The sequence below is a fragment of the Sinocyclocheilus grahami genome, unplaced genomic scaffold (assembly GCF_001515645.1).
Source record: "Sinocyclocheilus grahami isolate Dianchi unplaced genomic scaffold, SAMN03320097.WGS_v1.1 scaffold555.1, whole genome shotgun sequence".
Taxonomy (NCBI): domain Eukaryota; kingdom Metazoa; phylum Chordata; class Actinopteri; order Cypriniformes; family Cyprinidae; genus Sinocyclocheilus; species Sinocyclocheilus grahami.
The window spans coordinates 361217-387395 of record NW_015505734.1 but is presented as its reverse complement, the minus strand read 5'-3'; the positions used below and the strand labels follow the sequence as shown (position 1 = coordinate 387395).

At 36.0% G+C, this 26179-nt stretch overlaps 2 protein-coding genes and 1 long non-coding RNA gene across 5 annotated transcripts in view; 1 reads left to right on the top strand and 2 right to left on the bottom strand.

Annotated features, from left to right (window-relative positions):
• The first annotated feature begins 696 nt into the window (after positions 1 to 696).
• On the top strand, positions 697 to 14624 carry LOC107556101 (phosphoinositide 3-kinase regulatory subunit 4-like). 3 transcript variants are annotated; one of them, XM_016239131.1, is made up of 21 exons: positions 697 to 943; positions 1290 to 2050; positions 2147 to 2280; positions 3013 to 3622; positions 4209 to 4343; positions 4508 to 4729; positions 4804 to 4977; positions 5071 to 5216; positions 5366 to 5569; positions 5870 to 6071; positions 6172 to 6192; positions 9064 to 9161; positions 9590 to 9812; positions 10826 to 10991; positions 11083 to 11247; positions 11405 to 11616; positions 11787 to 11918; positions 12394 to 12494; positions 13504 to 13592; positions 14129 to 14249; positions 14338 to 14624. In XM_016239131.1, the coding sequence occupies exons 2-21, from the start codon at positions 1333 to 1335 to the stop codon at positions 14506 to 14508; spliced, it is 4044 nt and encodes a 1347-aa protein (XP_016094617.1). In that variant the 5' UTR covers positions 697 to 943; positions 1290 to 1332; the 3' UTR covers positions 14509 to 14624. The 3 variants fall into 3 exon arrangements, with proteins under 3 accessions (XP_016094617.1, XP_016094615.1, XP_016094616.1); XM_016239129.1 differs by having other exon boundaries at positions 9064 to 9284; XM_016239130.1 differs by lacking the exon at positions 6172 to 6192 and having other exon boundaries at positions 9064 to 9284.
• LOC107556103 (uncharacterized) lies at positions 2232 to 6457 on the bottom strand. Its single transcript, XR_001605247.1, has 3 exons — positions 6366 to 6457; positions 6081 to 6087; positions 2232 to 2244 (listed from the first exon to the last, which is right to left on the bottom strand). It is a non-coding gene; the product is annotated as an uncharacterized lncRNA (long non-coding RNA).
• A 724-nt stretch (positions 14625 to 15348) lies between the features above and the next one.
• The window catches only part of LOC107556078 (collagen alpha-6(VI) chain-like), a 29186-nt gene continuing 18355 nt past the window's right edge, over positions 15349 to 26179 (bottom strand). Inside the window, exons 30-39 of the mRNA XM_016239077.1 lie at positions 25846 to 25882; positions 25727 to 25738; positions 24101 to 24594; positions 22968 to 23064; positions 21379 to 22047; positions 18819 to 18921; positions 17045 to 17187; positions 16702 to 16872; positions 16044 to 16091; positions 15349 to 15900 (exon numbers count right to left, since the gene is read on the bottom strand). Coding sequence (XP_016094563.1) covers positions 15728 to 15900; positions 16044 to 16091; positions 16702 to 16872; positions 17045 to 17187; positions 18819 to 18921; positions 21379 to 22047; positions 22968 to 23064; positions 24101 to 24594; positions 25727 to 25738; positions 25846 to 25882 — 1947 coding nt within the window. The 3' untranslated portion in view covers positions 15349 to 15727. The remainder of the gene's footprint in view (positions 15901 to 16043; positions 16092 to 16701; positions 16873 to 17044; positions 17188 to 18818; positions 18922 to 21378; positions 22048 to 22967; positions 23065 to 24100; positions 24595 to 25726; positions 25739 to 25845; positions 25883 to 26179) is intronic.

Here is a 26179-nt window from a genome sequence, read left to right as displayed (position 1 = left end):
ACCTGAAGTGCACACTCTGGGGAAGTTCTGATTGCCCCGAAACATATTCTTAAAGCTCGTCCCTGCACAACATCCAATTCATTTAACACAGATTTAGCTGCTGACCCATACACAGTACAACCATTATCTAATTTAGACCTTATTAGTGCAATATAAATATATTTCAGAGCTGAAAAACTTGCTCCCCATTCCAATCCTGCAAGACACCTCATTACATTAAGCACGGTTTTTACATTTATACACTGTGTACTTTATATGTTCCCTCCATGTTAGTTTTGTGTCAAAATATACTCCCAAGTATCTAAAACACTCTACTTTCTCTAAAATGGTTCCATACATTTCCACCTTGCATTCTTTAGCCTTCTTTTTATTTGTAAAGATCATTACTTTTGTTTTTTCCACTGAGAACTTAAATCCCCATTTTGTCCCCCACTCTTCAACTTGATTAATTCCCTTTTGTAATTTATTGTTTATAAATTCACAATTTCTTCCTCTCTTCCATATAGCTTCATCATCCGCAAATAGGGATCTCCCCATATCCACTGGAAGCTCTGAATCTATACCTCTGACGCATTGAAATGACTCTATAACTAAAGTCCGAAAAAATCCCGAATGATAGCTTCCGGTTTCCGGTTTGCCGGCTGATCTAGGATCAGAGACTTCAGGCATTTCATCCAATAGCGTATCGCTAATGAGCTGAGGAACAGATCTCAGATCAGCCAATGGAGACGCACACCTCTGGTTCACTCCTAGCACATAATAACAAACGAAGCTGCTCTTTTATGTAAATATCTGTATGTTGTATCGTTCGTATGATTTGACAGGTTTGTTAGTAACGTTCGTTTTAACTTGGGCAAAATGTAGAATGTCATTTTGAGTAAGGTGGGAGGAAACAACTCTTGCTAACCAGTTAGTTGACAGCGCGCTGGGCTCAAAGAATCAGGTAAACAACCGTTTATTTTTACATCAGTGCTGTACATGTATGCGCACATGTATGTGACATAGTACGCTATAACTGCCAACTTATATCGAGCGAATATTGCAATAATGTAAATATTTGGAGTTTTATGTTTTGTAGCATTGCTAACTGATATGATGCAGCATTTTATGTCTCATGACACTGTATGTGAAGAATACTGTATACTGAATTTGATGATTATCCTAAATATATGACAAAACTTTACATGTATCTACTCCAATTATTAGTAATTATTTTAAGATAAATCTGATTTTTGTAATGAACTGCAGAACCATCTGTCTCTCTCTCTCTCTCTATCTATCTATCATAGGTATACATTTGTCTTTGAGGACAACCATCTCTAATCCAGTGAGATGGGGAACCAGCTGGCTGGAATTGCTCCATCACAGATTCTTTCAGTGGACAGTTACTTCTCTGACATCCATGATTATGAATATGACAAAAGTCTGGGCAGTACACGGTTTTTCAAAGTGGCCCGGGCGAAACATAGAGAAGGATTGGTTGTGGTTAAAGTCTTTGCGATCCAGGACCCCTCTCTGCCCCTAACCAGCTACAAACAAGAGCTGGAGGAGCTGAAAATCAGACTGCACTCCTGTCAGAACTGTCTGCCTTTTCAAAAAGCCACACTTACTGAGAAAGCAGCCATACTATTTCGACAATATGTTCGGGATAACTTGTATGACCGTATCAGTACGCGGCCGTTCCTCAACAATGTGGAGAAGAAGTGGATCGCCTTCCAGCTCCTCAATGCTGTGGACCAGGCCCATAAATCTGGTGTGCGTCATGGTGACATTAAAACAGAGAATGTTATGGTGACAAGCTGGAACTGGGTGCTTCTCACAGACTTTGCTAGTTTTAAACCTACATACTTACCTGAAGACAACCCTGCAGATTTCAACTACTTCTTTGACACGTCCAGGAGGAGAACGTGCTACATTGCACCAGAGAGATTTGTGGATGGCAGCATGTTTGCCACAGAAAGTGACCAGACAACTCCGCTTGTGGATCTCTCCAGCAATAGCCAGAGGACCAGGGGAGAACTCAAGCAGCCCATGGACATCTTCTCAGCTGGTATCCATCACCATTATATTGTTTTCTGTTTGCTTAAAGCCGATGCATTAATATGACATTTTTCAAAGATCTTTCTTTTTGATTTTCTTTTGATAGGTTGTGTGATTGCAGAGTTGTTTACAGAGGGTGTCCCACTCTTCGACCTCTCACAACTCCTGGCTTACCGTAAAGGACATTTCCAAACTGAACAAGTGCTGATGAAAATTGAAGATCGCAGTATAAGAGAACTGGTAGCTTTTCTATTCTTATGAGATTTTTGATACTGTATATTATTTCAATTTAGCTTTTACAAATGTTTACACTTCCATTCAAAAATTTGGGATTGTAAGTGTTTCTTGAAAATTTTTTGAATTCTCCTAAGCTTACGGAGACTGCTTTTCTTTGATCAGAAATACAGTAAAAAGCAGTAATATTGTGAAATATTATTACAATTTAAAAGAACTTTTCTATTTTATTATATTTTTAAATTACATTTATTCCCATGATGGCAAATATTAATTTTCAGCAGCCATTCCTCTGGTCTTCTGCGTCACAAGCTCTTTCAGAAATTATTCTAATATGCAGATTTGGTGCCCAAGAAACATGTATTATTATTATTATTATTATTATTATTATTATTAATGTTTAAAGGAGTGGTGTAGGTTAATATTTTTGTGGAAACGTTGATACTTTTTTTTCGGGATTCTTTGATGAATACAAAGTTCAGAAGAACAGAAATAGAAATCTTTTGTAACATTTTGAATGTCTTTACTGTCACTTTTGATACATTTTATTAGGCCTTGCTGAATAAAAGTATTAATTTCTTTTAAAAAATCTTACTGACCCCAATCCTTTGAATGGTAGTGTGATTTATTTTATACATTATATAATAAACAACACATTTGATAAATAATATGATACTAGTTAGTACTCTTAGTTAGATACTGGGTAGTACTCCGTATAATTTCATCCACTCTATGCAGGTGGCACAAATGGTGCAGCGAGAACCGGAAAAGCGTCTGACAGCTGAAGAATATCTAAAGCAGCAGCGAGGCAAAGCTTTCCCAGAAATCTTCTATACCTTCCTTCAGCCCTATATGGCGCAGTTTGCCAAGGAAACCTTCCAGTCTGCTGACGAGAGGGTGTTGGTGATTCGTAAGAACCTGGAGAACATCCTCAATAACCTGTGCAGTGGCGGGCAGACGGGGAAGACTGAAAAACAGGAGAAGGCATCTCAAGAGCTTAGTTCATCCAAGGAGCAAGGGCTGGTGGTGCTGGTGTCAGTGATCACATCCTGTCTTCAGACACTGCGTTTCTGCGACTCCAAGCTGGCAGCGCTAGAGCTGATTCTTCATCTGGCTGGCCGGCTGAATGTGGAGATTGTGCTGGACAGGATTACACCTTACTTACTGCACTTCTGCAATGACTCTATGCCGCGGGTCAGGGCTGAGGCTGTCCGCACACTGACTAAAGTTCTGGCACTGGTCAAGGAGGTTCCTCGCAATGATGTCAATATCTACCCAGAATACATTTTACCTGGGATTGCGCACTTGGCCCAAGATGAAGCCACAATTGTCAGACTTGCTTATGCAGGTATTCTAGTACTAGAAAATGCCTGAATGAATTGTTTCTAAATTGTCTAATCTAAATTGCTCTTTTTATATGTGTTAATAGTTTTCACAATCCAATCGGTCTTTGATTTTAAATAAAACTAAAGAAATTAAATCTTTTAAATAGGAAATTCTTTGATATTTCTTAAGTCACAGAAGTAAAATGGATTGTGAAAGCCATTTTATGTTGACTTAAACATATTTATATACTTTAATATAATTCATTATATTATATTACTGTTTAAAAGTATGGGTTCAGTAAGATTTTTTTTAAAGAGACAATTCATACTTTTATTCTGTAAGGATGCATTAAATTGCACAAACGTGACAGCTAATACACTTTTACATTTTGCAATGTAATCTTTTACAGATTACAATTTAAGATATAATATAAAGCAGTTTTAAATTGTAAGAATATTTCAAAATATTGCTGTTTTTACTGTATATATATTTTTTTTTTAAAGTGCAGCCTGGGTGATCATAAGACATTTTTTGTCAAAAACAAACAAATCAACCCTAAACATATGAACATTATATTTCATTACATTATATCATATTATATATTATAGAGAACATAGCGCATTTGGCTGAGACAGCACTGCGGTTTCTGGAGCTGGTGCAGGAGAATAATTTGAGCTCTGAACAAGACCTCAATGGGGAGGACACAGAAGAAACGCTTCACCCCAATGAAAACTATGATTCAGGTAAATGTTTGTCCTTCAATAAAATCTCACTTTTATAGTACGCTCAAAAGAAAGTTAAATCCAAATGTAAGATCCCACTTTATGCACTTAATAGACAGCTTGCATGGAAACATTCTAATGGTGTCATTAAAATGCTGTGGATATGATCCATCCCTTGTCTAAAGAGCTGCAGGCCTTGCATGAGATGGTTCAACAGAAGGTGGTGACTTTACTGAGCGACCCTGAGAACATCGTCAAACAGACACTGATGGAGAATGGCATCACGCGCCTCTGCGTGTTCTTTGGCAGGCAGAAAGCCAACGATGTCCTTCTCTCCCACATGATCACCTTCCTCAACGACAAGAATGACTGGCACCTCCGTGGAGCTTTCTTTGACAGCATAGTAGGTAGGTTGCCGTCACATCACTTCATATAATATCAGTTTCTTGCAACATGTTACCAAATCTCCTTCTCCCTGCAGGTGTAGCAGCATATGTGGGCTGGCAGAGTTCCTCCATCCTGAAGCCTCTTCTGCAGCAAGGCCTGAGTGACGCTGAGGAGTTTGTCATTTATAAAGCTCTCAATGCTCTCACTTGCATGTGCCAGCTGGGGCTACTGCAGAAACCTCACATCTACGAGTTTGTCAGTGATATTGGTGAGAGAAATTCTGTACTTTTGTATGCCGTTGTATAATGTGCTTCGTAATTGCTCTATATGATTTATTATTTAAAACGTTATTGTCCTACAGCTCCTTTCTTGTGCCACCCCAATCTGTGGATCCGCTATGGAGCTGTGGGTTTCATCACTGTAGTCGCTCAGCACCTAAACATCGCTGACGTCTACTGCAAACTCATGCCCCATCTCAACCCTTTCATCACACAGCCTATTATACAGGTGATTAGTCACAACTACTCTGAATAAAATTCTCCTTTTGCATTTCATGAATGAAAGGAAGTTATACAGGTTTGGAAGGACGTGAGGGTGAGTAAATGATGACAATTTTCATATTGGTTTGGTTGAACTCTCTTTTTGCCTTTGGACAGATTGATAAGGAGATTGTGTTGCTCAGTGTGCTGAAAGAGCCTGTAAGTCGCTCCATCTTTGACTATGCACTGCGTTCCAAAGACATTGGAAGCCTCTTCAGACACCTGTTACTCCGCCAAAAAAAGCGCAATGGCTCCATCCCAGAATGCCCTGTTCCTGAGGATCCCGCAATTGCCCAGCTGCTTAAGAAACTTCTTTCACAGGTCAGGAAAAAAATTTGTTAGTTTCATGTTTTTATTTTTTAAATTACTATTGATTTAATTTGATCAAATGTATAAGGCTGCTAGTTCAGATTTATTTGTGCAAAATCATTTTTAAATGAGGAAATAATTACTTTGTTTTAGAACAACATTTCTGTTATGAAAATCCATAGCTCTTGCCCTAACCCTAGTCCTGAGCAATGGTTGGTTAATAGAAGTCTTGTTTCAGGAACAATAAGGCATGTTGCCTCATGTCACACTTGTATAAATCAAGTTAAGCTGTTATCATGTGATTCCCTTCAGGGAATGACAGAGGCTGAGGAGGACAAGCTCTTAGCTCTGAAAGACTTCATGCTCAAGTCCAACAAGGCCAAAGCCAACATCATAGACCAGAGCCACTTGAGTGATGGAGCCCACAGTGGAGTCATTGATCTCAGTACACTGGGCATCACTGGCCGACAGGTGGACCTCATCAAGCCTAAGCAGGAGCCTGAAGACAAGAGAGGTGAGTGACACACTTTCTGTTATTTGAGGATCTATTTATGCTTCTCATGTCATTGGGTCACCATTTGAAATGAATGCATTTTATTTTTATTTGTTTACAGACTTCATCCCTTCTGCCTCTGGTATATTGTTTAGGTCTCATGCAGCTGAGCTCTATTTGAAGTTATAATCACTCGCTTTGACTAACTCAGGTTAACAGGCAGATGTGTGATGTGGATAAATCCACTTTGTTTTGCACGACAGCTCATGATGTTTTTTGTTGCAGTCAGTTTGTTACAAACCAGTGGGAGTGTACTTTCAGAGTGCTCAGTATGGCTGCACAATTATATCGAATTTCTAATCGAGATTACAATTATGGATGCCAAAAATACATAATCATTCAAAGTCCACTTATGTTATCCTCCGTGCTTAAGATGTTTTTTCTTTCTACAGGTTATCTTAAGGGTTTTTCCATGGTTTCAATTTTACTTTTAGTATAGCATTATAATACCATTCATATTTAAAAAAAAAAAAAATTATACAGACTTCATCCCTTCTGCCTCTGGTATATTGTTTAGGTCTCATGCAGCTGAGCTCTATTTGAAGTTATAATCACTCGCTTTGACTAACTCAGGTTAACAGGCAGATGTGTGATGTGGATAAATCCACTTTGTTTTGCACGACAGCTCATGATGTTTTTTGTTGCAGTCAGTTTGTTACAAACCAGTGGGAGTGTACTTTCAGAGTGCTCAGTATGGCTGCACAATTATATCGAATTTCTAATCGAGATTACAATTATGGATGCCAAAAATACATAATCGTTCAAAGTCCACTTATGTTATCCTCCGTGCTTAAGATGTTTTTTCTTTCTACAGGTTATCTTAAGGGTTTTCCATGGTTTCAATTTTACTTTTAGTATAGCATTATAATACCATTCATATTTAAAAAAAAAATAAAATTCATTTAAAGAAGAAACAATCCGATGTACAGGTGCATCTCAATAAATTATAATGTCGTGATAAAATTCATTTATTTCAGTAATTCAACTCAAATTGTGAAACTCGTGTATTAAATAAATTCAATGCACACAGACTGAAGTAGTTTAAGTCTTTGGTTCTTTTAATTGTGTTGATTTTGGCTCACATTTAACAAAAACCCACCAATTCACTATAAAGACAAGTTGCTATCTAATATAACACCCAGATATTTGACTGTAGAGGAGGTAACCGTGCATCCGTCTAGTTGCAAATTGTAATCCACGAGATTCGGCGTACTGTGAGAAACAAGAAACCAAAAAATGCAGATGAGCTGAAGGCCACTGTCAAAGAAACCTGGGCTTCCATACCACCTCAGCAGTGCCACAAACTGATCACCTCCATGCCACGCCGAATTTAGGCAGTAATTAAAGCAAAAGGAGCCCCTACCAAGTATTGAGTACATGTACAGTAAATGAACATACTTTCCAGAAGGCCAACAATTCACTAAAAAAAATTTTTTATTGGCCTTATGAAGTATTCTAATTTGTTGAGATTTTTGAGCCAAAATCATCACAATTAAAAGAACCAAAGACTTAAACTACATCAGTCTGTGTGCATTGAATTTATTTAATGCACGAGTTTCACAATTTGAGTTGAATTACTGAAATAAATTAACTTTTCCACTTTTTAGTGAGATGCACCTGTATAGTTTATATTTGATGCTTAATACTATCCACCTTTTTCTTGCCGTCATCCGTGTCCAGTTATTTTTAGCTGTACAGAACCGCTCCTTTTGCTGCTTGATATTGAAAATTGGTGTGTCTTACCATATTATTTTAATGTATTATTTTAATTATGAACACACTGGTTTGTAGAGCAAACAGTTTTACCGTTTACTGCACGTTGTTATTCTTCTTGTTATTTCCCTATAGCGTCTAATGAACCGGAAGTCTCACCCATAGGCTTACTTCTGCGTTAAAGAAAAAGGTGGATAGAAAAGCAATAAAGGTTTTTCAGTCGGAGTGTTTTCAGTTTGTTTATTTTCATATAAAAATATGGCATGCAGTTGCTTCAAACAATGGTATAAACAATGTAAATTGTGGTAATTGTAATTAATAATCGCAATTACAATTTCAAGGGAATAATTGACAATTATGATTTTTGTCATAATTGTGTAGCCCTAGCTGCTAGTGACTAAATTAATTCAGTCATAAAAGGTCATAGATTGCCCAGTTATACACTAGCATTGAAATTTTTTTTTTGTCTTATTCAGCAGGAATGCATTGAAATTGTCAAGTGACAGTAAAGACATGTTACAGAATATTTCTATTTCATATAATAAATGTTGTTCTTTTTTTTAATTCAAATTTTAATATCTTAATTGTAAAATTACTGTTTTACTGTATTTTTAATCAAATAAATGCAGGCTTTGTGAGACTTTTTCCAAAAACATTTAAAAGTCTTGCTGACCCCAAACATTAAATGGTGGTGTATATAAATTTATTTTCACCGATTTCCTAGTAGCAAAGGAAGCAGAAGGTGGCATCGAAGCAGGGCTCCCAAATATGATGATCAGATATCACTTTGCGAGGGACCCCTTTCCTGTGGATAAAGATACCTTTATATTTTATTAGTCCTTACACAATTTTTGAGCTAGTGTGGACAAAAAAAATTTTAAGCTGGGCTTGTAAAACTGTAGCTATAGATGAAGTTGGTTTAAAATATTCCAGATTTATTTGCTGAGAGCTAATGCTCTCAACATATTGTAGAGTCCCCTAGTGCAGTTCTAGTGCATTTGAGAAGTTTTATTCTGTTTGCTTCTGTTCTATGAAAATATTCACTTTTGGAACTAATTTTAATTTACTTAAGTACTATATGTCACTGTGCTGACTAAATCAATTGCCTGATTTCTTTTACACGTGTCAGTCAGTCCGCATGTTAACACTTTAACTGAGCATCAAATGTTTTAGAAACCAGAAATGCATTTTCTATCAAAACCACTTTTAAAATGGGTCAATTTTGTTTCTCTTCTGACAGCTCGCAAACATACGAAACAGGACTCCAACTTGAATGAAGAGTGGAAGAGCATGTTTGGTTCTCTGGACCCTCCCAGCTTGGCGCAGACGCCCTCGACGGTACCTAATGTTCTAGTTCCGAGCGGTGGTGGGGAGCCCAACGGAACTCTGGCCAGAGAGCGCCTGCGATCTGAGAGTTCCTCACAGCCTCTTAACCTCCCTCATGTTCCATCCTCAGCCCAGGTCGACCGCTGAGCTGACAGTGTGCTATCGTCCCTCCCCTGCTCTTTCTCTGCCCTCTCCATTCAGCCTCTTCCATCATCTTTACTTCATCAACACCTTTTTTAGTGTGCATTTGTCCATGTTGTAGCTTTGTAGTCTGTAAAGGCTTTGAATCATATCAGTCATCTGATATTTTCCATCATGTTTGCACAAACATGCAGGAATGTGCTGGATTTTCCCAGATTAAATGTATTAGCATGTTGTTCCTAAATAATAATTATAAAATACTAAAATCTTAAACCGCCCCCCATTACTCTTCATTGCAGATTCCTGAAGGTGGAGCCATGCAGCCCAGGAAAACCACAGCACTCCCTACTATTCAAGTGTTACAGTCTGTAACCGGAGCGTCCACGTACCAACGGCGCATCACCACATGCAAGGCAGAGCTACAGCAGCTGGTACAGCAGAAAAGAGAGCAATGCAGTGCAGAGCGCATGGCCAAACAGATGATGGAGAGCGCAGAATGGGAGAGCAGGCCTCCACCACCAGGTACAGCGGTCACATGTCACCTCGCTAATACATTATGTGGCTGTCTAGCCTCTGCTTGCTAGATCTTGTACAGAAATCATCTGCAGCTGACCTATTTTTTTTTTTCATTTAAAATGGCATTTTAATTTTTAAGTGGAAAATAAAAGGTAAAGTAATTAAAAGCTAAATGTAACTTTCATGGTTTGTGTAAATGATTAAAAAAACAATTTCGCGCATGGCCAAACAGATGATGGAGAGCGCAGAATGGGAGAGCAGGCCTCCACCACCAGGTACAGCGGTCACATGTCACCTCGCTAATACATTATGTGGCTGTCTAGCCTCTGCTTGCTAGATCTTGTACAGAAATCATCTGCAGCTGACCTATTTTTTTTTTCATTTAAAATGGCATTTTAATTTTTAAGTGGAAAATAAAAGGTAAAGTAATTAAAAGCTAAATGTAACTTTCATGGTTTGTGTAAATGATTAAAAAAACAATTTGAATTGTTCTGCAGGATTTTATATTTGTTCATTGTTTTTTGACTCAGTTATATATTACAGGACAGTGAAATCTCAACCTTTTTGACTCAAAGGCCCCCCCCCCTCTCTCTCTCTCTCTCTATATATATATATATATATATATATATATATACTGTATATACACGTATACGTATACACATATATACACATATACATATATATATATATACACACACATAAATAAATTATATTGTAATATACTGTAATATATTATATATTACAAACCTTTGAATGGTAATGGTAATTTTGATGTTTTCACCCTAATTGAGGATATCCTAAATATGCTTAAGATCAAATTTTGAATATCATGAAGTTATTTAAAATATATTGCTGCATTAAGTAACTTTTTGTTAGTGGCTTAGTGTAACTAACTGCTTTTTGAAAAGGGTGGTTTTACTGTGGTTGAACTACTTTAAATGAGTTGATTGAGGTTTTTCTAGCTTGTGTGCCTCACACAGGTTATTTCCACTTTGGTAACTACAGCTTTTACATTGCAGGGTGGCATCCAAAAGGTCTTCTAGTGGCTCATCTCCACGAGCACAAATCTGCCGTGAACCGAATCAGAGTCTCCGATGAGCACTCGATCTTTGCTACATGCTCCAATGATGGAACTGTAAAGATCTGGGACAGCCAGAAAATGGAGGGCAAGACGACCACCACACGGTATATAATATCTATATAATGTCTCTAAATTGTCTAGGTTGTTGTTTTACTGTAATGTGAACTGGGATGATTGAAAATGTGATTGTTTCAGGTCTGTGCTTACGTATTCTCGGATTGGAGGCCATGTGAAAACACTGACCTTTTGTCAGGGGTCACATTACCTTGCTGTTGCATCAGATAATGGTTCCATCCAGCTTCTTGCAGTTGAGGCAAACAAGCCACCCAAATCACCCAAAGTCCAGCCCTGTCAGACCAGGTGCGTGCAGGTCATATACTGTAACTACTTACTCTACTTGTAGCATCCTGAATTTCTGTGCTTCCATACAATGGTACAAATGAGTAAATCAAGACCATCACACTCAGGTCAGTGTCACTCAAGCAGTCAGATCAGTGAGCCACTGAGTCTCTTCCAGGTTCCTGGATCCTAAGGATGAGGGCTGTGCGGTGGATGTACATCACTTTAACTCAGGGGCGCAGACGGTTCTGGCCTATGCCACTGTGAATGGCTTTTTGGTGGGTTGGGACCTCCGCAGCAATAGTAATGCCTGGACCCTCCGCCATGACCTGCGCCTAGGCCTCATCACTTCCTTTGCTGTGGACATGCACCAGTGTTGGCTGTGTGTGGGTAAGAGTGCATCGTGTAGGTGGTGTACAAGCAAGTGAACCGGAAATGTGTGCCAATCAAAACCCAAATTACAGAAGAATGTTTTCAGCAAATTCTTGTTTTATGATAGTGATTGATAAACTAGGTTTGCTCTCTCAAGCTGGGATTTATTTCATGTCCTACTGACACAGGCACAAGTAATGGCACAATGGCATGCTGGGATATGCGGTTTCAGTTACCAATTTCCAGCCACTCCCACCCAGCCCGAGCTCGAATCAGACGCCTGCTGATGCATCCACTCTACCAGTCCTCTGTCATTGCAGGTGAAAAGTCTCTAATGATTACCAAGGCTGCATTTATTTGATAAAAAATACAGTAAATATAATATTTTAAAAATATTATAATTTGAACAGCAATATTTTGAAATATTGTAGTTTAAAATAACTGTTTTCTGTTTTAACATTTTAAAATGTAATTTATTCCTGTGATGGAAAGCTGAATTTTCAGCAGCCATTACTCCAGTCTCACATGATCCTTAAGAAGCCTTTCTAATATGCTAATTTGATGCTCAAGAAACATTTCTGATTATCAGTGTTGAAAACAGTTGTTCTGATGGATAGAAAGTTTAAAACAACAGTATTTGAATTTTTTTATAATTACACATCTTTACTGTCACTTTTGAGGAATTTAATGTAACTTTTCAGAATAAAAGTATGAATTTATTTATTTTTAATTAAAAAAAGATTATAAATATATAAAATAGAGTATGTTCATAAAGGTTTTTCTCATTCTCTTCAGCTGTCCAAGGTAACAATGAGGTGTCCATGTGGGACATGGAGACTGGAGACAGGAAGTTCACCCTGTGGGCTAGCTCTGCCCCTCCGCTTTCAGAGATGCAGGTATGTTGTCACTTTTGCATCACAATACAAGTTCACAATAATGAATAAATTCAATCAGACCTACAATACCGGTCAAGAGTTTGGGATCAGAACGATTTTTAATGTTTCTTATGCTCATCAAGGCTGCATTTATTTGATCAAAAATACATAGAAAAAATGTAATATTGTGAAATATTATTATGATGGAAAATAAAGTTTTTCTATTTTAATATACATTAAAATCTAATTTATTCCTGTGATGCAAAGCTGAATTTTCAGCACCATTACTCCAGTGTCACATGATCCTTCAGAAATCATTCTAATATGCTGATTTATTATCAGTGCTGGAAACTGTTGTGCTGCTTAATATTTTTTTGGAACCTGTGATACTTTTTTTCAGGATTCTTTGATGAATATAAAGTTAAAAAGAAGAGCATTTATTTAAAATAGAAATCTTTTCTAACAATATACACTACAGTTCAAAAGTTTGGGGTCAGTACATTTTTATTCTTTCGTTTTTTGAAAGAAATTAAACCGTTTATTCAGTAAGGCTGTGTTAAATTGTTAAGAAGTGATAGCAAAGATTGTTAGAAAATATTTATATTTTGAATAAATGCTGTTCTTTTTAACATTTTATTCATCAAAGAATCCTGAAAAGAGTATCACGGTTTCCAAAAAAATATTTGGCAGCACAACTGTTGCCAACATTGATAATTCTAATAATAAACCAGCATGTTAGAATGATTTCTTAAGGATCATGTGACACTTTATACTGGAGTAATGGAGGAAATTCAGCTTTGCATCACAGAAATAAATAATATTTTAAAGTATATTAAAATAGAAACCACTATATAATATTTTTTATAATATTTTGCAAGATTACTGCTTTTTTCTGTATTTTTTATCAAATAAATGCAGCCTTGATAAGCAAGAGACATCTTTAAAAAAATATTACAAGTCTTACTGATCCCAAACTTTTGACCGGTAGTGTACCTTCTGTCGTTACACTGGAATCTGTTGTCCTCCACAGCCCTCTCCTCATAGTGTTCATGGGATATACTGCAGCCCTGCTGATGGCAACCCTCTCCTACTTACAGCTGGATCTGACATGAGAATCAGGTGTGGCTAATTAGTAAACTAATCATTGTTGAGGTGTGCTGATTTAACAGGTTAGAAGGCATCAAGGCTTGTTCGAATCCAATGTTTGGCCCACAATCTGTTTACAAAGACTACGTCCACATTAATATGTGTCTGTATTCATTAATTATTTGAATTTGATTATTTGATTATTATTCCATGTATGATGTGTTTTCAGATATTTTATTCTGTGGATGTAGCCTATGATTTTTTTTAAAGACACCTCAGATATGTATCCTTGGCCACCTATGATATCCCACAATCCTGTGCAGTTTAATGTAAATCAGTAAAAAAAAAAAAAATTTAACTCCTGAACAATTCTCAACTTTTTTTCCACCATATAGTCATCAAATATATCCAAAGCTCAGCTGAATTTGTTTTAGATGGTACATCTATACAAAATCAGCTGGCTTCAGATTCGGACACAACCAAGTAAATATCATAAAGCTGGGTGCAAAAGTTTTACATCCCAAGATTATGAGGGCATGTGCAGATTGTGTTCTGTATGATATCTGCAGGTTTTGGGATTTGGCCTACCCTGAGAGGTCATACATCGTTGCAGGCGGTGCAAACGACTCTCTTCACTGCCCTTCTGTGTTCTACAACCGCAAGATCATAGAAGGAACAGAAGTAGTACAGGTCTGAAGCTCATTTCCATCTGATTTTCTGTTTTCTGCACATTTATATTTAGCTGATCTTCACTTCCGTCTCCCTTCAACCTCACCAGGAGATCCACAGTAAACAGAAGAGCGGATCCACTGAGGACACGCCTCGCCGGGGCCCAGAATCTCTTCCTGTGGGTCACCATGACATTATTACTGATATTGCGACTTTCCAGACCACCCAGGGCTTTATAGTCACCTCCTCTAGAGATGGCATTGTCAAAGTCTGGAAGTGAGAGACACACTGTGCCAAGATGGGACACCGTTTGTATGAACGTCCGATCAAGTGCACTGTAAATTTAGATATAATGCCAATTAATATAATTAAGTCATTTAGGATCAAATCCATTTTTAAAAAATGAAATGTAACCATACAAAACAGTGAAAGCCAACAGTGTGTGTGTGTGCAGTTTGCTTTGTATGTTTTTGTTTTTCTGTGCAACTGCTTTATGTGGATATCAAGGTCATAGAATATGACCACACTGCAGAAAACAGGACATGGTGTGGTAAAACAGTGTTTCACACTGTAGTTAGTTACACTTAGTGTTATTTCTGCACAGCTGAACCCATGTAATTTTGTTTCGAGGCCGAAGTGCAAGACATGGATGGGGATGAAACTTCCATTATAATCACAGTGTAAAAGTTAATGATATTACTGAATAAATGTAATGATAAATATATATTTGATTTTTTTTTTGTTATGTCAGATTACAGAAGTAAAATAGGTTGTGAGCAATTTTTTTTATTTTATTTTTTTTACAATTTTAAGTTTAAAAAATGCACAGCCTTTAACAAATGTGTAATTACTGAAAACATTTTAATCAAAACAGTATCAAAAATGTTATTGCACATTACTAGTGCTGTCACAGAACATCTTCACTGAAAAACTTAATATACATAATCTACACACAATGTGAGAAGTTTCTGTCACGTGATAAAACTAAAAAGATAATTGTGACTTTTTATTTCACAAATCGGACTTACAATACAAAAATATAAACTTGCAATTCTGAGTAAAAAAAAGTCAGAATTGTGAAAAAACTCAATTTTGAGTTTATATCTCACATTAGTTTTTTTGTTTCCACCACAGAAAAAAGTATAAAAGTTAATTGCAAATTTTTATATCAAAGATCTGTTTTGTTTTGTTTTTTGAATTTTGAGGAAAAGATGCATAATTGTGAGATATAACCTAAGAATTGTGAAAGAAAAAGTATGAATTTTGAGATAAAAAGCCAAATTTACCTTTTATATCCCTTGGTGGAAGCAGGAAAGCTTCCATACTTAGCTAACCATAAAAGCAACATGAACATAAAAAATATATACTACTTTGCTTTTGTGTTGGGATTATGTGCTTCTTTAGTTGTAAAACTTGCACAAATATAATTTTCTAGCTCCGAGAGAATGATTGCTAAATATGAGGGTGAAGAAAGTCTTTGCTCAAAAGTGTCATCCTGGTTAAATGTGTCTTACACAAAGGGCTTCACATTCCTCCTGCGTGTTAAACCTGTTTTTGTTTCCTCCACATCCTCCAAACCAGAAGTGAATGCATTCATTCTGCTGGATATCATACTGCCAGCTTAAAACGTAGTCACTGCAGGGCCCCACATCCTGTTTCATGGGGCACGAATCTGTGAGTGGAAACATCAGGAAAGAGTTTGGTCGATAACGCTTCAGGCGATATTGCCATATCAAATCCTTTTACTGTATTTACAGAGAGACAAAAATTAATTAAAAGCCAGACAAGCCGTTACAAAGGAGGCTAATTTCTCACCATCCACTAATGCCGTTTCCTCTTTTGCCTGCACGTTTACTTCAGGATCTGTAGATTTAATAAAGAACAAAAATGTTTCAGCAGTTGTTTTATATTGAAAAAGTACCTTTTGTGATTGTTGATTTCTTAAAGGTGCAGTTTGTCATTTCCATGCCACTAGAGGCACTAAACAGAATTACAATTTGTTCAGGACTTTACATACAGTAGTAACCAGTGGTTTGTGTTTTGGGTACACAAAAATACACATTAAACTAGACTAATCTGTTTTGCTGGTCTTATGTATGTTGGGTTCTGGGCAACTTTTCAGTTATTCAGGCTGAGGATTTGGCTTTCTAGTTCAGTTGTAAAAAATACAATTGAAACCTCTCTTGTTATATATACGAATTACAAAATGGGGACAATACATTTTTGTAACAATTATTCTACAGTAGCTGATGGTCAGTTTGCCCAGGCTGGAACCCCAGCTTAAACTAAAAAAAGTTCCATTCACATTTTCTTAAAAAATCTAGTTATTTTTGCAACTTGGTTTGGTGTTGCTAGCGACAGAAATTAAACAATTAAGCATCTTGTATTCAAGGTTAGGTTGCATTCAACTATATGTACTTTAATAGCAAAGCATATTTACAATGATTTATGAGACACTGCACAAAGGACTTACTTTGTTTGCCACAGGTCTGAAGGCATTCCTTTTCTGAATTAAAACGGTTACTATTACCATCACAACCCCCATACCAGAAGGGTAAACATGCACCGACTGCTTCATTATAGTACCAGCGCAGCACATATCCACTACAGACGGTGCCACGGTCACTGTTCAGGTGACACAGATCTGAAAGCAAAACACTTATTTACTAATAAGCCATGCAGAGGATGCTGTTAAGTAATCAACTTTTAAACAAAACTGCTTTTGTTTAAAGTGAAGTATAATTTCTGTCCTTTTTGTTGCATATGTTTAAGCACTAGAGGCACTGTGATGTGAGCAGAGATTTGTAAGAAAGTACTGTCTGTGTGGTCAATCAGAGACTCGACTGCTGAGGCTCCACGGCCTGAGTTCTGCTGGTATTTAGTCTCCTCTGCAGTGCCTGCTTCCTCTATTTCCTCTTCAACCGCTGCATCTGGGTAAGCAGTGGACGGCACAGGAACACTAGGAAATAGCATTTGTTTTGACAATGGGCCGAAATGGATATTCACAAAGAGCTGCACCACTTTTGCGCAAAGTATTTTAACACACACACACAAAATATATACATTTAGATATTAATAAATACATTTATAAATCGTAGGTTTATTTTAATAACCTGCATCTTTTAAAATAAGAACCTGTCTTCTTTTTTATGTAAATTACATTCATTATGAACAAATATATAAACAAATATATATATATATAGAGAGAGAGAGAGAGAGAGAGAGAGAGAGAGAGAGATAAAAATATATATATATTTATTTATGGTTTATTTTTATTAACCTGTTAATAAAATTAACCTCTTAATAAGAGGCTGCCTCCTTTACATGAAAATAGATATTTTTTATGTAAATAAAATAAATACATGTACTTATTTATTGCAGGTTTATTAACCTGCATCGTTTTAAATATGCACCTGCCTCCTATGTAAATTATATTTGGTAACACTTTACAATAAGGTTCATTAGTTAACTACATTAGTTAACATGAACTAATAATGAACTGCACTTATACAGCGTTTATTAATCTTTGTTAATGTTAATTTCAACATTTACTAATACATTATTAAAATCTTGTTAACATTAGTTAATGCACTGTGAACTAACATGAACATCTGTATTTTTATTAACTAACATTAGCGTAGATTAGTAAATACAGTAACAAATGTATTGCTCATGGGTAGTTCATGTTAGTTAATATATTAACTAATGTTTAACTAATTAAACTTATTGTAAAGTGTTACCTTATATTTTTATATAAATAACATTCACTATAAATAAAATTCTATATAAATAAAAAAAACTAATATATTTATTTCTGATTTTATTAACTTGGATCTTAATAAGCCCCTGCCTTTCTATATAAATAAATACATACATTTATATATAAATAAATGTACTTAAGGTTTTAAGCGGCATCTTATTATATAAGTACCTGCCATGTTTTTATGCAAATTAATCAATTAATTAATCCGTTCATTCATTCATTGCAGGTTTATTAAAGGAATTGTTCATCCAAAAATGAAAATTCTGTCATAAATTACTCACCCTCATGTCAAACACAAATTAAGATATTTTTGATGAAATCCGAGAGCTTTCTGTCCCTGCATAGACAACAAGGGAACTACCACGTACAAGGCTCAGAAAGGTAGTAAGGACATCGACAAAATAGTCCATGTGACATCAGTGGCTCATCTGTAATTTTATGAAGCTATGAGAATACTTTTTGTGTGCAAAGAAAACTAAAATAACAACATGAGGGTGAGTAATTAATGACAGAATTATCATTTTTGGGTGAACTATCCCTTTAACCTGCATCTTACTAACCTGCACTTTTCTACGTAAATAACTTGGATTATATGTAAATTACATTCATTATAAATAAATGTATATATGAATAAACAAATATATGTAAGTATTTATTTACTGCAATTGCAGGTTTATTAACCTGCAGCTTATTAAATAAGCACCTGCCTCCTTACTATGTAACTAAATAAATAAACAGTGATCAATGTTCAGAGTTACTGCTATGACCTCAAACTAAACAGATATTTCACATTAAATGACAACAGATCAGATTTTGTCAGTTGATACCTATATAGAGATTTCTCTGCAGCCTCGTATTCCAAACGCTGACCTTGATGAAAATTAATACACTGACTCTGGAATGATCGATGAGGGTAGGAGTTCACATTTTCTGCAATCACAAATAAACTATATTAACATACACAAGTTCTTCAAGATGAACAAAGCTATGCAAAGCCTTCCTTAAAGGGATAATTCACCCTCGTGGTCATTCCTGTGACTTTCATGGTGTTTTTTGTGCTTTGAGTGTCATCAGTGTGAGCATATTTTCACTGGGTGAACTATCCCAAAGTTTAAGTCCTCAAATCTGTATTAAAGGTCATGAAGCATTCCTTACTGCTCAGAATGTGGAAGAACGTTCTCATGAAGCGCTGTGTGTACTCCTGTTCTCCATGTTTCAAGTGGTCCAGGTGAATGATGTGCTGTTCTGAGGGGTAGCTGACAAGCTTCTCCACCTGAGCAGTGCTGATGTGGTCACCCACCGTCAGGGCAAAGAAAACAACACCCTCGCATTTTGCGACCCTGGAGATAAAGTCCAGTGCCGTTCTGTCCTGAGATGTCATCTCCCCGCCAATAATGGCCAGCACCATCTTGTTCTTGCGACCATCAGAAGCTGTGAGGACGCCCTTCATTATGGCATAGTCTAACGCAAGACCCAGACAGGAAGAGCCTCCGGTTTGCTGTAGATCCTGGTAGATGCTTCTCTTCATTAGACTGCGATCTGGGAACTGTTGGAAGTCGAATATCACTTTCACACAGGATTGGGCTTCACTGTACGTTGAGCTCTGCTGGTAGACGGCCACTCTCGCATGTCTGTTGGCCCTGTTGGGTTGACTGCTCACAACGATCTGATCGAGCACACTACCGAGCACCTCCTTCACACCCTCGTACTCGTCAGCCAGCATGCTACGGGAGCTATCCACAATCACTGCCAAGTCCATGTCCAACTCCTGAGGAGCAGTTGCCAGGTTGGTGCCCTCACATTCTCTAACTGGTTTCCAGGGATCTTAGAAGAGAAAGAGTGCAGATATGATCACAAACAAACTATGGCCACAGACCTCCACAGGAAGATCTGCAGAAATCAAACACCCATCATTCATAACACTACACATTCCACATTGTACTCGCAATGTGTAGAACACTCTACACATTGCAAGTACTTTTATTTTAGTTTTATTATTATTATTATTATTATTATCAAATGCTTTCAGCTACCTTTAAGAGTATGGTACTTTATTTACATATTAATTCGAGATATTAAATTGAGATGTTTGAGTTAATATTGAATTTTTTGCAGACTTTTTGCAAACATGAACACCGTTTGAAACACTATACTCAGAAGAAACTCAGAGATTTAAGAAGTTTCCCTTTGCTGTCCATTTTATTTAAATTAAAAAATTATTTTATGTAAAACAAAAATAATATAATATAATGTTTTTTTTTTAATTAATACTATTATTTAGCACGGATGCATTACATTAATTAAAATTGACAGTAAAGACATTTATGTTACAAAAGATTTCTATTTCAAATAAATGCTGAACCTGAACTTATTCATCAAGAAAATACTGAAAAAATGTATCATGTTTTCCACAAAAGATTTTTTTTCCACATAATCATAATATTTCTTCAGCAGCAAATTAGAATGATTTCTGAAGGATCATGTGACCCCGAAGACTTGAGTAATAATGCTGAAAATTCAGCTTTCCATCACAGGAATAAATAACATTTTAAAATATATTCAAATATAAAACAGTTATTTTCAATCGTAATAATATTTCACATAATACTGTTAATTAGATAATCATCTACTCTCTATCGGATTCTTTTCCTTATTTTCTTATTCCTATTTGACACATTCCTATTTTTTCACCAACACTAGTTGTGAGAGAGAGGGAGAGAAATAACTGGGTCTTACCAAAGCAAATAACACAACTCTGGATCTTACTGAAAGTAGTATTCTGGTCTTGCAATCCACCCAGCACAGTCAAGATAAAACTCTGGGTTTCATCTGCCTGCATACAATAAAACATGATACAAGGAGAATTAATAGTTCAACACAGGGTTAAAAAAAAAAAAAGACTTTTGTATTCAAACGTCTTGTGTTAGGCACACAAATCATGATTTAATTAAAGGTTCTGTATGTATTTTTTTTTGACTGTACTAAAGCATATAAACACTATAACACATTTGTAAATATTCAGGAAACATGCTAAATTCACATACTTGTTTCACCGAAAAACAATGCTATAACCAGTCATTCTACTTTGAAAATGTGCATTCCGTGTTGGAATGTCTGTTTTTGTTTTGGTCTGTGTGAATCTACCCACTTACAGTTTACCCAATAATATTTCGAAGCCCAGGTTGCCAGTTTGCAGAAAACAAAGCATACTACAAAGCTATGCAAAGCCTTCCTTAAAGGGATAATTCACCCTCGTGGTCATTCCTGTGACTTTCATGGTGTTTTTTGTGCTTTGAGTGTCATCAGTGTGAGCATATTTTCACTGGGTGAACTATCCCAAAGTTTAAGTCCTCAAATCTGTATTAAAGGTCATGAAGCATTCCTTACTGCTCAGAATGTGGAAGAACGTTCTCATGAAGCGCTGTGTGTACTCCTGTTCTCCATGTTTCAAGTGGTCCAGGTGAATGATGTGCTGTTCTGAGGGGTAGCTGACAAGCTTCTCCACCTGAGCAGTGCTGATGTGGTCACCCACCGTCAGGGCAAAGAAAACAACACCCTCGCATTTTGCGACCCTGGAGATAAAGTCCAGTGCCGTTCTGTCCTGAGATGTCATCTCCCCGCCAATAATGGCCAGCACCATCTTGTTCTTGCGACCATCAGAAGCTGTGAGGACGCCCTTCATTATGGCATAGTCTAACGCAAGACCCAGACAGGAAGAGCCTCCGGTTTGCTGTAGATCCTGGTAGATGCTTCTCTTCATTAGACTGCGATCTGGGAACTGTTGGAAGTCGAATATCACTTTCACACAGGATTGGGCTTCACTGTACGTTGAGCTCTGCTGGTAGACGGCCACTCTCGCATGTCTGTTGGCCCTGTTGGGTTGACTGCTCACAACGATCTGATCGAGCACACTACCGAGCACCTCCTTCACACCCTCGTACTCGTCAGCCAGCATGCTACGGGAGCTATCCACAATCACTGCCAAGTCCATGTCCAACTCCTGAGGAGCAGTTGCCAGGTTGGTGCCCTCACATTCTCTAACTGGTTTCCAGGGATCTTAGAAGAGAAAGAGTGCAGATATGATCACAAACAAACTATGGCCACAGACCTCCACAGGAAGATCTGCAGAAATCAAACACCCATCATTCATAACACTACACATTCCACATTGTACTCGCAATGTGTAGAACACTCTACACATTGCAAGTACTTTTATTTTAGTTTTATTATTATTATTATTATTATTATCAAATGCTTTCAGCTACCTTTAAGAGTATGGTACTTTATTTACATATTAATTCGAGATATTAAATTGAGATGTTTGAGTTAATATTGAATTTTTTGCAGACTTTTTGCAAACATGAACACCGTTTGAAACACTATACTCAGAAGAAACTCAGAGATTTAAGAAGTTTCCCTTTGCTGTCCATTTTATTTAAATTAAAAAATTATTTTATGTAAAACAAAAATAATATAATATAATGTTTTTTTTTTAATTAATACTATTATTTAGCACGGATGCATTACATTAATTAAAATTGACAGTAAAGACATTTATGTTACAAAAGATTTCTATTTCAAATAAATGCTGAACCTGAACTTATTCATCAAGAAAATACTGAAAAAATGTATCATGTTTTCCACAAAAGATTTTTTTTCCACATAATCATAATATTTCTTCAGCAGCAAATCAGCATATTAGAATGATTTCTGAAGGATCATGTGACCCCGAAGACTTGAGTAATAATGCTGAAAATTCAGCTTTCCATCACAGGAATAAATAACATTTTAAAATATATTCAAATATAAAACAGTTATTTTCAATCGTAATAATATTTCACATAATACTGTTAATTAGATAATCATCTACTCTCTATCGGATTCTTTTCCTTATTTTCTTATTCCTATTTGACACATTCCTATTTTTTCACCAACACTAGTTGTGAGAGAGAGGGAGAGAAATAACTGGGTCTTACCAAAGCAAATAACACAACTCTGGATCTTACTGAAAGTAGTATTCTGGTCTTGCAATCCACCCAGCACAGTCAAGATAAAACTCTGGGTTTCATCTGCCTGCATACAATAAAACATGATACAAGGAGAATTAATAGTTCAACACAGGGTTAAAAAAAAAAAGACTGTTTTGTATTCAAACGTCTTGTGTTAGGCACACAAATCATGATTTAATTAAAGGTTCTGTATGTATTTTTTTTGACTGTACTAAAGCATATAAACACTATAACACATTTGTAAATATTCAGGAAACATGCTAAATTCACATACTTGTTTCACCGAAAAACAATGCTATAACCAGTCATTCTACTTTGAAAATGTGCATTCCGTGTTGGAATGTCTGTTTTTGTTTTGGTCTGTGTGAATCTGCCCACTTACAGTTTACCCAATAATATTTCGAAGCCCAGGTTGCCAGTTTGCAGAAAACAAAGCATACTACAGAGCAAACTGGCTCAGAGATCGCAGATTCTACCCGAATTAAAAGCTTTGGCATCCATCTACAAAGCTCTATGACCACAGGTATATTAAAACACAGATAAATCAACTCATCATTTACAGTATAAGGTTTGTCGCTTTCCATTGTCAGTTGTGCTCATTCCTGTTGCATGTACTTAATCTGACGACCCGTGTGAGAGTCTGAGGAGGAGGGTGCGGAAGGAACAATATTTTGAATTATAATTTTGAATTTGACAACCCGCGTGAGCGTGGAGTCTGAGGAGGAGGGAGGAACAATATTTCAAATTTAGACCGTAGTACCCATTTCAAATACTAGCTGTCATTCTTACATACTGCCCCTTTAAAGGGACAGTTCACCCAAAAGTAAAAGTTTAGTCAGCATTCAGAACGGTTTAAAGAACCAATTCACTGATATGTTTTGTTGAACAACTTAAACTTAAGTAAGTGAAAAGTGTGACTTTCAAATGTCCCCTTTGGTGTTCCACAGAAGTTGTCAATCATACAGGTTTGTAACATGAAGGTGAGTAAATGATAACAGAATTTTCATTTTTGCGTGAACTATTTTTTAAATAATAAAATTTAATAAAATTTTCTTTTAAATAGTAAAATACAGATTTAAGTACGCTAACAGTAACTTTACCTCAAAAGCTCTTCTAATATTAGGGACATCCCTTAGTGAGATGACCCCAAGCTTAATGTTCAGGGCTTTGTACTCTAGAATGGCTGTGGTGAGGGATGTTGAATCCTGAGATTTTCCAGCGGTAAGGAAGATCGCTATCTTCCTCATCAGGACGCCCTTTCGCACACGCTTCAGGACATTCCTGCCCACAAACCGCATGGCAGCACCTATATTACGGCGTTTTAAAGTGCGTTCCAGGCCGATGTTCTTCACTGCTTCAATAAGCTGCTTTTTGCGGTGATAGTCGGTGAAGCGAATCAGGTATTTGGTGTAGGAGCCGTAGGAGACCACAGCAACCCGAGCCCCTGTCGGGCAGCTGCTCTCTGCAATGTTGATATTGTCCAGCAGTCTGAGGACTACAGAATGCATGTATTCAAAGCCTTGAGGAGACACATCTTCAGACATGTCCATGGCAATCACAAGATCAGTGGGGTAGGCAGGGCATTTTATATTATCTAGAGAGACAAATGTGAGAGAAGAGTAAGGGACCATATTTAATAATAAACAATTTTATTTTAATTTATAAAATTAATTTAACATTTTTGGCTTCTCATTTCAGTGTTATTACAAATATGCCATAAAATGTTACCAACCTCTGCAGCACACTGTAAAAAAAAAAAAAAAAATCATACAAATTTCAATAAAAAACATGATACTTACAAGGCTATTATCTATTTCAAGAAAACAATAAACAATCATAAGGATTTCTTACCACAGTTGTCTCGGACATATGAGATCATTTGACAGTCCTACAAAAGAATTTATATTATTTAGATATGTATATATATTTTATATTAAGCATTATTTTATTGTATTTATACATATATTATAAATATACATTTATACACTACTATATTCTGATTATTGTGAAGTAAAAATATAGTATATTTGTACTATATTTGTACAAAATTTACGTTACCACTTTTGGAATACTGAAAAAAACGCATCAGGATTTCCACAAAAATATTAAGCAGTGCAAATGTTTACAACATCGATAATATGAAGAAATGTTTTTTTCAGCACCATATTAGAATGATTTCTGAAGGATCATGTGACACTGAAGACTGGAGTAATGGCTGTTAAAAATATAGCTTTGCCATCGCAGGAATAAATTACATTTTAAAATATATTAAAACAGAAAACAATTATTTAAAATTATTATTTTAGTTTATATCTAAATTAATATCTAAATTAATATTTTGTTTGTTTTATAATCATTTAAATGTTTTATTATCTTTGTTTTTTGTTTGTTTTAGTTTTTTGCACATTATGCGAACTAAAGTGTTATTTTCAGTTTCAAGTACATATAACATTTTTAAATGTTAACTTATGCAGTGGTAAATCTTTTTTCTACAGAATGCATGTATTCAAAGCCTTGAGGAGACACATCTTCAGACATGTCCATGGCAATCACAAGATCAGTGGGGTAGGCAGGGCATTTTATATTATCTAGAGAGACAAATGTGAGAGAAGAGTAAGGGACCATATTTAATAATAAACAATTTTATTTTAATTTATAAAATTAATTTAACATTTTTGGCTTCTCATTTCAGTGTTATTACAAATATGCCATAAAATGTTACCAACCTCTGCAGCACACTGTAAAAAAAAAAAAAAAAATCATACAAATTTCAATAAAAAACATGATACTTACAAGGCTATTATCTATTTCAAGAAAACAATAAACAATCATAAGGATTTCTTACCACAGTTGTCTCGGACATATGAGATCATTTGACAGTCCTACAAAAGAATTTATATTATTTAGATATGTATATATATTTTATATTAAGCATTATTTTATTGTATTTATACATATATTATAAATATACATTTATACACTACTATATTCTGATTATTGTGAAGTAAAAATATAGTATATTTGTACTATATTTGTACAAAATTTACGTTACCACTTTTGGAATACTGAAAAAAACGCATCAGGATTTCCACAAAAATATTAAGCAGTGCAAATGTTTACAACATCGATAATATGAAGAAATGTTTTTTTCAGCACCATATTAGAATGATTTCTGAAGG

What these genes read in the sequence shown, in the direction of transcription:
- LOC107556101 (XM_016239129.1), top strand. Translation starts at nt 1,333, where the DNA reads ATGGGGAACCAGCTGGCTGGAATTGCTCCATCACAGATTCTTTCAGTG. An exon ending in TTTCTTTGACAGCATAGTAG is followed by an intron (nt 4,730 to 4,803) that starts GTAGGTTGCCGT and finishes TTCTCCCTGCAG; the next exon opens with GTGTAGCAGCATATGTGGGC. An exon ending in ATGTTCCATCCTCAGCCCAG is followed by an intron (nt 9,285 to 9,589) that starts GTCGACCGCTGA and finishes TCTTCATTGCAG; the next exon opens with ATTCCTGAAGGTGGAGCCAT.